The 11,066-nt window shown below is 42.0% G+C and overlaps 1 protein-coding gene across 4 annotated transcripts; it reads right to left on the bottom strand.

Annotated features, from left to right (window-relative positions):
- Positions 1-230: 230 nt before the first annotated feature.
- On the bottom strand, positions 231-11,011 carry SLC35A5 (solute carrier family 35 member A5). 4 transcript variants are annotated; one of them, XR_008429621.1, is made up of 8 exons: positions 10,592-10,859; positions 9,506-9,658; positions 8,665-8,763; positions 7,353-7,489; positions 4,056-4,123; positions 2,060-2,855; positions 1,109-1,229; positions 231-611 (listed from the first exon to the last, which is right to left on the bottom strand). XR_008429621.1 is itself a non-coding variant. In XM_053936669.1 (7 exons), the coding sequence occupies exons 2-7, from the start codon at positions 9,633-9,635 to the stop codon at positions 543-545; spliced, it is 1,299 nt and encodes a 432-aa protein (XP_053792644.1). In that variant the 5' UTR covers positions 9,636-9,658; positions 10,909-11,011; the 3' UTR covers positions 231-542. The 4 variants fall into 4 exon arrangements, 3 of the variants coding, with proteins under 3 accessions (XP_053792644.1, XP_053792643.1, XP_053792645.1); XM_053936669.1 differs by lacking the exons at positions 1,109-1,229; positions 10,592-10,859 and adding an exon at positions 10,909-11,011; XM_053936668.1 differs by lacking the exon at positions 1,109-1,229 and having other exon boundaries at positions 10,592-10,855.
- Between the last annotated feature and the right edge of the window lie 55 nt (positions 11,012-11,066).

Raw genomic sequence — 11,066 nt, 5'->3', positions numbered from 1 at the left:
TGGCACTCTGCAGAATGACTTCTCTCTCTACAAAATAAATGCAAGACCTTATCAGTCTGCCAGGGTAGAACAACACCAGATGATATTGCCACCTGCACTCTCTTTCTCAGTGCTGCAGATGTTGAAGGTCATTACTGTAGCTGCATAATATTTGTTTTCAGTAGTGGACTCAGCACAAACTAAGCTTCTACATAAGCCTTTCTAAACACACACAAAAAAAAGATGATACATTTATACTGTTCAATAAACTTTTGTTTTATTCAAGCTCTTTCAAAGTTAGGCCACGTAAGCTGCATGTAAAATTCACCAGCTGCTACAAAGGCATTCCAGATTTCCATTTCCCAAGACACTGGGAGACAGGCATAAATGAATACAACTCTCCATATATACAGCTTGAATACTGTCCTCATCCACATTTGACATTCAGCCCCAAAACAATTCCAAATAGTCTGTCAGTGGGGAAAAATGACTCTTCCCTGTGTTAATAAAAGATAAACTCTGTCTCACTGTGAGCAATAGCACACCTCCAAGCCAGCCTCATGCTAGAGGGAATCTTCATCTGTATCGATGTCACTGTTTGGTTTGTTCAACCTCTCAAATTCCTCTCCATCCTATGGGAACCAGAAGCAAAAGAGAGCAATGTGAGCAAAAGTCATCTTGTTATTTATACCACCAAAAAAAAAAAAAAAAAAAAAGACTAAGGTTTATTTCAAAGGTATCACTTAAAGCAAAATCCTGTAATCCCTGTAATTTAAATCTCTTACAAGTGTGTTATAGGGTTTAGGAAATACATACTCATAAAAAACATTCCCTGCATCTTTAACACTTTTTAGTGACTCATTGCCTAGAACAGCTTGTAGCCCATTCTTCCATACAATCATAAAATTGTTTGGGTTGGAAGGTACTGGAAGGATGCTAGAAGGTCTCCCTGGAGCCTTCTCTTCTCCAGGATGAAAATCCCCAACTCTCTCAGCCTGTCTTCATAGGAGAGGTGCTCCAGCCCTCTGATCATCTTTCTCTGGACTTGCTCCAGCAGATCTAAGTCCCCAGAGCTGGACACAGTACTACAGGTGGGGTCTCACAAGAGCAGAGGGGCAGAATCACCTACCTTGACCTGTTGGTCACACTGCTTTTGATGCAGCCCAAGATATAGCTGGCTTTGCATGCTCACATAGTGCTATTCGTTTCTACAACAGCTGCTTAGTTGTAAGTGCTAAAATAGATGACACCTGGCATACCAAAAATATATGAATTTGTGTTATTTATTGCTCATTAAACAACAACCTAAAAAGGAACCACGTGGAATTTCTGAAAAACATCTCCAAGTTTAATGTTTGCTGGAACGCAGTGGGGACAGTGCTCTCTGCTGGTCACAACGTGCATCCACGGCCCGTCCGTACCCGCGGGCTGACGGGCGCAAACACAAACCCTTCCCATCAGGCGACTGCTCAGGTCAGCTGGACGACTGCTCTAAGAGCAAGCTGTCCCCGACACCTTCTAGCTAACTAGATCACTGCTCAAATCAGGAAAAAAAACCACCAGCAGGCCTGGAGGAAATATATAGCAAGAAATAACCCCAAACCATGTTAAAACTCTGTGTTTAAACATTGCCTTTTTGTCTTCAGCTATCTTTTGACTACTATGGTAGAAAGAACCTTAAAATCAAATGTGTTAACTTCCTCATTATGTGGCCTGAGCTAGACAGACTTACCAGTTCTGATTAGGTACAATTACTTCCCAAGCATCAATTCCAATTTCTCAATGCCCTGGGTAAGTAAACTCTCTTGGTTATAAAGCTTTCAAGAAAAGGTTTGTACAAAGCTGAAGTAGCTCACAGAACTGTCTACAGTCACAGCACAAAAGCAAAGCTTACCTAGGCTTCATGATTTCAAAAAGTCGCATATGGAAAGCAATACCCAAGATTTTAAGAAATATTGCAGAACTTTGGTGTTGAGGGATAAGTCCAATCGCACACAAGTTGACTCTTCCAAATATTTCATAGCATAAGGGAGGTGAAACAAAAGAGAAACCAAAGGAGACAAGTACTGAAAAGCCTTACCCCACTTGACCTCTCCCATGCATCTCCTTTGATGAGTTTTCCCCTTTCCCGCAGAGTAGCATATTCCAGGCCTCTTGCTTTACTGGCATTATAAATGAATATGGAGAGAAGCACTACAGGAGCTTCCAAAAAGAACTCTACAGAAGGCCTGAAGTCAAAGATGACGAAAGACACAGTGGTGATGATGACAGTGTTGATCTGAGCAGTCATAACATGGAACATGTTGTCTCGGAACTTCAAGATGAAGGCTACAGACAGCCCCAGGAAAGCTGTGACAAATATAAGAGCCACGGAGAAGATGTTGTGCCCATAAAAGAAGCCACAGTTCCCTATTTGCCTCCGGTTCTTAGCCTGCAGTGCCAGCATGAGCCCATTGAACAGCACCCCAAAGGCATAGAGTTTGCTGTTCTGTGTGAAGATGCTTTCCCCAAGCTGATCCACATCTTTCAGCATCTTTTCATTGTAGATGTTAGCCAGGGCAGACACAAAACACTGCACTAGAATAAGCAGATGGCCCAGGCTGAGGCGGAGAGGCTTCAATACTCCTGTCATGGTACTGGTCACATTCCACTGGAAGCTGTGAAGGAAACTTGGTGCTGCGCAGTTGCCCTTTTCCGCACACGCTTCCTCAGGTCCAGTAGCGAGAAGGCAGTGGTTAGATGGCCTAAAAAACATACTGTGATGAAATCCATGTGCAGCCAAGCTGTGCTGGTGGCCTCCAGTTCCTCGAGTCAGGGCAACAATGGAGAGGAATAAAATCATCAGAGACGCCCACTGTACCCAAGAGAGTCTTCGCCTAGTACACAAAAAAGCCACTAAATTTAGAAACACAGCGGCATAAATTAAATGACAGAACATCCAAATCTATAAAACATATAAAAGACATCATGCCACAGATAAGGAGACAGACAGGTGTAAAGAAAAGTCTCTTCAGAATACAATAAAATGCAAAAATCCAACATGATTTTCTATGACAAAGGGGGCTGAGTCTGGCAAACAAGTATAAAATGAAGTATTCTGAAGAAATACGGAAGGCCTTTCAAGATCACATTATTTCTAGATACTGATTGCCTAACAACTTAAAAGCAATTCTTGTCTCCATGGCAACAAAGGTCTGATGAATAAAGTAAAAAAAATCACAGACATCCAAATAATTACTATCTTTCTTTGGAAAATGTTCACTATACTGCTCTTTTCCCCTATGACTTGGAGCCCTTTTCTAGTATTTTATGATGGTAACTCCTATAAATCTACAAATGTAATTCATAAGACAATTAGAATTATTTATACTGTTTTTCCACTCAAACAGAGCCTGTTTATCTTGGTGAAAATCAAAAATTTGGAAGATTAAGTGAACTGTGACATCACAAGAGACAAAACTAAACTGAGAAAAAGCATTTCGATTCAGAGTATCAGGCACTGTTTTGGCATATTAACACATATAGGAAAGGCTTATTTGTGCCATATTCAACACAAGCAACTTTTACAGTGTAAAGTTAATACCCATTTCCCTGACAGTCTTTTTTGAATCTAAATAATACTATAAAGAGCACAAATTCAGCAAAGTGGAACACTTAGTCTGGCTTTTGTCACATGAATAATGAACCAAACACATCTCTATCTTTCACTCTTATGTATCTCATTTCCTCTTACTAGACCACGTTTACATTCAATTAAGAACTGCAACAGGCTTGTAAGAAGTACTGGCAATCATTAAATAAGATATTTAATGTATAAATGAAAGCTTACCATTCAATGACTATATAATAATGATTTCAACTATTTTCTACTAGAGTTGACCAAATATGTAGACATAGGACTCCTAAAAACATTATTTCCTACACCTTGAGATGTAGAAAACAAAACCACCTCTCCAAGCTGGTATAGTCGCAAGAAAAGAGAATTACTGCTCCCATCAGACAGAGGAAAAATGTAGCTTAACTTCATCAAAGCTAGGAAGATTTAGATTTCATTTACTTTAGCAAATACTACTTACTTTAGCACTATCCTGAAGAGAAGAGCTGTTGTTATAATGACAAAATTTGAGAAGAGTACAGCCATTGCCTTGAAAGAGAAGGAGAGGAACAAAGTTACACTCCAGACACACTGTAGACACCAAAAACCTACAGGCTTCAGGTGTTCACCTTCCTGCAAGGTGCCAGAGTGAAAAGCACTGGTAGTGAATTTTCTTCCTCACCCAAATGGTACAATAACACACCTGTAAAATGATATTCAAGTCCCATTTCAAAATCTCAGGGAAACCACAGAGCCCAAGCTCCACTGCAGTGGGGAAAGCTATACTGAAATGGAGATGTGAGGAAACCAGTGCAACAGAAAACATACTTAACAGAGAACAGTTTAGTTTTCAGTCAGCTCAGTTCCCCAGCTGGGCTGACCAGTCAGCTGCAAAAGCAGCTGTGTTGGCACAAAGGAGGAAGTTGCTCCAAAATGAGAATAAGCAAAGAATAAAGCAAGGTGAGACTGCTCCTGGCTGCAGTGCCATTTGCAGTGTTCATGAAATTCCAGACTTGGACAAGCCACTTGCAGAAAACAAACTTCTTCTATGCCAAGTGCTTTTGCTGTAGAGTTTATCAAAGATAAAGAGGTGCTTGGCTTGAATTTTTAACTGCAACTGTAATTTAAATAAAATAATCTATTTTGAAGTACAACTGAAGACAACTCTAAAGCTTCTGTTTAATTTCAGAATAACTATACAATAACATCAGTGCTCTAATCCATGGCCATGATCCCAAGCTGCCAACTATTTGCGGCAAGGATTTTCTGTTTTGTCTCTGTATTAGACACTCTATACTGGGACACCAGACTAAGAAGAGGCTCTTTTAAACACTCCAGTTACCAATAAAGACCAGAATCCACCAGCATCAGTAGGAGTAAAAAATCCTCTTTTTGAGGGTGGGGATGTTTTGCAAACTGTCTGTTATTAACTGCCCTGTATAGTCAGTACATGTACAAAAGATCCAGGCATCTGAAGTTTTTGGTCCCATTGAGCCAGAGAGTGAACTCACCTTTCTCACTAGAGAATTCTCACTAGAGAATTTTACACACAAGCATATATGGATTCAGGAGTACAAAACACCGACTTTTTCTTGAATTTTTTCATCATTTCCACACTCCCAATTCTGCTACAGAATGTCTTTTTCATTCACCAGAGGAAAAGCACAGACTCTTTTCTCATTATCCTGATTCCACTTTATCCCAGCATACTGTCTGCTGAACAATAATTCTGATGAAACAGCACAACACAGGCTCTCAAGTAAGTTGAACACTTACTGACAATGAGACACCTGCCTAAGAAAACACATCTTAATTTTCCACTTTGCAAAATTAAAACTCAGTAAATATTCATGTTAGGTGAACACTGTGGAAGAATAAAAATATTGAATAAACAAGGAAATTTGGCAGAAATCACTCTGGAAAAAAAGAGCCTTTATGCAAAATGTAGATGTATTTCATGCACACTCTGGTTTTGCTTTACAGTCAATGCTCCCATCCAACATCTCTGGTAACATTATGAGCAAAATCTTTAGAAGGATAGTTAAAAAAAATAATTTTGAGTCACTTTGTTCTCTGAAACCTCAAGAGGTCTCTGTCCTAGATGAAAACAAATATAAATATCAAAGTTCCCCATGCCACTAATCTGTACGTCACAAGCAAGGTCTGAAAAAGTAAGTCCCCAGGAAATTTAGCCATTAAAAATATCCACAGTTATAGCTGAAGTTTGAAGCAAAAAAATCTCACCAAAGCAACTCTTGAATTCCAGCAGCTGCTCACCCAGGCACTACTTAGTCCCAAAACTACTTTGTATTTAAAATCACATGACCAAGTTCAGTCAGGTATGGCCATCTTCCTTTTAAGCATCTTCACATTTCACGTTCATGGTCTTGTACACTATCAAGATATTCTATCTTAGAGATATTTAGTTATCTCTTTTAATACTTCTTTATCAAAATAAAGGTACAGTTTCAGCTAACCATCATAGAATTTCTCTAACTAAAAGATGCTTAATGTTCTAAAAAGAAGACTCTTAGAGCACATATTCTGAGGGGACAGAGTCAAGGTATGTCTGGGTGGTGTGTATGTAAAGCAAAAGCTGTCAATTTCATAAAGGATTAGCTTAACTGAACCAAATGAAATTTCTTAAGAGAAAAATAGTATTTATGTAACCTCCTATGCATCAGGCTTTGCGTCTACAAATATTATAGCTCAATTTCCTTCCTAAAACTAAAAACCAAAACAAACCAAAATGACCCACAAACAAATATACAAAAAAAAAATCCCAAAACAAAACAAAAACCCAAACCCAACCCCTACCAATCAAAAATTACCCCCGCCACCACCAACATAAAAATCCCATCAACAAAAAAAACCCCATACAACAAACCACTGAACCAAGCAGGTGTGCATGTTATTTTAAGGTATCTGACTCTTGATTTTACTAGGTTTTTTTCAGCTGAGTCCTGGACTAGACTCTGGACTGGTCTGTCCCTGGCAGAAATATACACCTAACAGAACAATATTTTAAAGAGGAATTCTGATAGAGAAGGCAGAAAACCATTTATTTTCAATGTTCAACAGGGGCAGCCACAGTACTTTATAGCAAGCACAAACCATCTGTTTCCATCTTACTGCAAACATAGATTCTGAACCAAAGAGTATAATAAAAATAAAAGTATCACAAAAATAAAAGCAAGCACAAAACCTGCACAATTTCCTGAGCATATGCAGGTTCATCCAAAAGGATAAGGGTAGCTAGGAGAAAGTACCAACTAAATTTTGTACCTAAACATAGCTAACAAAGAAATGCAAAAATTAAGTCAGTTTTCTTCATCCCCTCCTCAGTTTCTGTTACACCTATTCCCTTTGTGAGATTACATTTACTCACTTTACATCACATACACAGAGTGGTAAAAGCCCCACAGAAAAGTGCAGCTCAAATAACAGCAAGAGAAACAAATTGATTGAGAGAGACATACAGAGTTCAAGAATCCAAAGGAAGAAAAGTACCAAAAACCCTCCCACTTAAGCACTTCACCCTATTTCTAAAATCATGTTGGATGGAGAAAATAGAAAGAGTTATCCGTGCAACTGAGCTGTACAACACTGAGAAGAGGGAAAGAGAATGGGAAGGTACCAGATTATTCCTTCTGTGTTAAAACAGCAGACAGCCTCAGTTACCATCTTGCCTTGCCAATGTCACCACGGTAGATAGCCTAAGAGCAGTATTACCCACTAAGACATGAGAAGTCATGTTATTCAGTGTAAGTATACTTACTGGCTGGAGGTAGGACAGTACGTAGAAGACAATCAAGTTATCCAAAAAGTAAAGAAAGGCAGGAATTGACCATTTCATGGAATTGCATACATTCTTCCAGGAAAAACATTCAGAGAGCTGATCCATACAACCCTTTTCTGAAAGGAAAAGAAATCAGTAAGAAAGACGACATTCCTATTATTGAAAACCCGTTCCCTTGTAACAGAATAGGTACCACTGTTCTCTTTTGAGGAACACCATTAGACTGAAAACCCTTGGGTTCCACAGTTCTCTGGCAACACAGAAACCCGTGCTCCAGGGCAGAACACACAGCTGGAGTAGCAATCCTGTGTGGTGCTCACCTCCTTGCTGCAGCAGAGAAAGTATCACAGAACCTGTCCACATCCATCACAGCATTTGTCCACTGGGAACAAAAATTCCACTGTCAACCATTCTTTGACAGCAAAAAAAGCACCCCAGAGTCCCTACACAACAGAGACATCCTTACTGGGTGTGACTTCCTGTTGATTATTGGTCAAATCTACAACAGGAACAATGACATAGACAGGGGATTCCTTCACAGAGCACCCAAAGGTCAGCCAGTAATGTCAGAAGTACTAAATAAACCAGAATTCAGTATTTGCAGACCACAGCACATGATCTGGGTATAAAGAGAACATATAGGAAGAAAAGAAGAAAGAAAAGACAAAGCACAGAGAATGACATTTACTTAGGTATTCAGGACACAAACTTTAGGAGGAAGACTGTGATAAACTTTAGACTACTCCAGAGCTGGTGCCAAAAGTACTTTGTTAGCATAGATTTAAAACTACTCAATGATATCTAATCCTCTCCTGAAGCATCAACACATTGAGTTCAGCAAAACTCAGACATCTGGATTTAAAAAAAAGAAAGAAAACCAGAAAACATGCAGTCAGCAGTAGGCAGTGATAGCAAACACTGATTGAATATATTTACTGTCTTAGGTAAGTCTGTATTAAATGGTGAAGGTGAAAATTTTACCAGCTTGCCAGAGCCATGACTGTTTCTGGAGAAGCAGACAAAACCAAAAGTTCAATTTAACATGAACCTCCAGAGCCTGATGCCCTCTGCCAATTTAAATATTTGTTCTGGACCATTTTGAAATGCTATTAAGTTAATCTCTCGTAGTTTTTATATGAGGACAGAAAAGAAAGAAAAACCAAAAATCACCTGCAATGCAAAACCTGTGGCAAATGGAGAGTGTCACCTATTGCTAAAAAAAAAAGTGTTCATGGGACAGCAAATCTTAGGAAGTCAACATATTTTAGTTATTTAAAACATAGGTACTTACCTTTTTTCCTATTCCAGAGTGCCAACACTACACATAGGACCAGTTTTACTACTTCAGAACACATGTTCACTGTTGCAGGAAGGTAATCATACTTGTTATCTGTGGGATCCAGCAAATCAGAGAGTACACAATCAGTTTCTGTCTCCTACATTCATAATTTGAGCAAGAATCTATTTTAACCATTACAATCACAATTGTAGTCACAAAAGGCTTTGTCAGAACTTTGGTTATAAATGTTTCAGAGTTTATGACATACAACTTCCTGAATAGCCTCTTTTATGAGTTGAAATCTTTCCTCATTTGGTTCCAGTTCACAGCAGAATTTTTTTTGGAAGAACTTAAGAACATGGCTGTTTTAAAAACAAATTAAAATGGGAAGGCTTTCCCCAAAGACCAATATGGTATTTTTTAACCCCCACAAAAAATGGCTTCCAGGATAACATAACCTTCTTTTAGAACTGGCAATACCAGCCAGTTTTTAACACTTTATCCACTAGGATAGCACTTCTCTCCTAAGCCTGTGGCAAGGAAAACATTTCAATCAAATCATGTATTGCCAAGAGTGCTTACACAACAATGTCATCTTCTAAGAGTTAGCTATAAAATAAATCACCTGCCTCATCTTTAAAGGTAGATCATACACCTTGCAACCCAAGTTACACCTTTATGGTAGACCACTGGCTAGACAGAAATTTTCAGTGCAGAAACACATCCCTATAAATATAAAAGGATGTTTATGCAAAGAACTCTGCAGGTGGAGAAGTAGATTTTTTGGTATGTTTTAACCCAAATATCAATGCTTTCTTATTCAAGATACATCATGGGTATTGCCAAACTGTACCTTCATTGGCAGAATACTTCATCAGGAGGATTCGACTTGAGCCCAATGCAATGAACACTCCTCCAAGCAGAAAGGTCTGGCTGGTTGTCTTGGAGCAAGGGGCAAGTCGACTACACCACTCCAACTTCATCCTGCTGCCTCACCGTCAGTGCCCTTTGGATGGCAGGATAAAAAACCACTGTAAGCAGCACTTCCAGAAACTGGTTACACGAGGCAAAATAAGTGTATTTTACTGCTTTGTGTTATACAAAGATGCTTACATCATAGAACAAGCCATGATCTTGTTCTACAATGATTGCTTTCTTACTTAAAAAAAAAAAAATGAGTTCAACCTATGACCAAACACTGCCATGTCAATTAGACCATGGCACCAAGTGCCACATCCAGTCTTTCCTTAAAACACCTCCAGAGATTGTGATTCCATCACCTCCAATTTCAATATATAATAATCCTTTCTGTGAATAAATCCTTCCTGATGCCCAACCTAAACCTCCCATGGCACAGCTTAAGACTCTGTCCTCTTGTCCTGTTGCTAGTTGCCTGGCAGAAGAGGCTGACCACACCTGGCTACACCCTCCTTTCAGGTAGAGAGCAATAAGGTCACCCCTGAGAGAAGGGTATGTTGCAAGGACCGACAAAGCGGGATAAACGACGTATATACAAAGGGACTCTGAAGGTGGCACAAGGAGGCTGGTTCCTGAGAAGTCCGCAGCTACGGCATACGGACTAGCTAAGATATTTCACACGCTCATTTTTCTTTAATTTTTTTTAGTGCTCTTGTTCCTAATCCCAGCAAGGAGAAGCGGTACAGCTGCGGAGAGCGACCAACCCCTTAGGGCTGACCTGGCGCCGACTGGTTCCCAGCGGCTGGGGGAGGCACAGGGCAGCGGGAGCCGAGCACCGGAGCCGCCGTTACTCGCCCGACCCGTTAACGGGCCCCGGGGCCGCAACAGCCGACCGAGGGAGGAGCGGGGAGGGAGAGCCCTTCTGGACCAGCTGCGGGCTGGGCTCCGTCCCACCGTGACGGTCCGTCCCACGCCGGCAGTGCGGCCGGAGCGCGGCTAACCGGACCGGGGGGACACCCACCTCGCCACCTCCTCCCCCGGAGGAACAGCCGCCGGGCTTTGCCGATCGCCTCCTGCCACGTCGCTGCTTCAGGCTGCAGCTGCGAGCGGCGGGGCGGCGGCCGCGCGAGGCGAGCGGGTCTCCGAAGCAGCAGCGCCCGGTGTTCGCACGCCGCACCCAGGCGCGCCCCGGCGCACCGGGTCCCGGGACGCTGCGGCAGCACGGTCCCCGTCACTCATCCCCGCCGCCCAGGGCCGGGCTCCCCCCGGGGTCCCGCACGAAGCCCCTTCAGCGCCCCTCCCGCTCCCGACCCCCCCCCCCCCACCATCCGGCCTCACCTGGCGGGGCGGGGCCGCTCGCGCGCACCTCCCACCTTGCCCCGCCCCGCGCGGACACGCGCGCGCGCCCTCCTCCCCCTCGTCGGCACCGCCGGCCCGGCCCCGCCCCCGCCACGCCCAAGAACCCGCGAGCTCCGCCCCCCAGCTGGCGCGCGCCC

This window comes from Vidua chalybeata, chromosome 2, assembly GCF_026979565.1.
Source record: "Vidua chalybeata isolate OUT-0048 chromosome 2, bVidCha1 merged haplotype, whole genome shotgun sequence".
Taxonomy (NCBI): Eukaryota; Metazoa; Chordata; class Aves; order Passeriformes; family Viduidae; genus Vidua; species Vidua chalybeata.
Note: the sequence above shows the minus strand (reverse complement) of the source record. Positions and strands in the feature narration are given on the sequence as shown.

Excerpts from the sequence above, each read along its gene's own strand:
- SLC35A5 (XM_053936669.1), bottom strand. The coding sequence starts at position 9,635 with ATGAAGTTGGAGTGGTGTAGTCGACTTGCCCCTTGCTCCAAGACAACC. Across the intron at positions 8,764-9,505 it reads GAAGTATTCTGCCAATGAAG|ATAACAAGTATGATTACCTT; the intron begins GTACAGTTTGGC and ends TGGATCCCACAG. Across the intron at positions 612-2,059 it reads CATGGGAGAGGTCAAGTGGG|GATGGAGAGGAATTTGAGAG; the intron begins GTAAGGCTTTTC and ends TGGTTCCCATAG.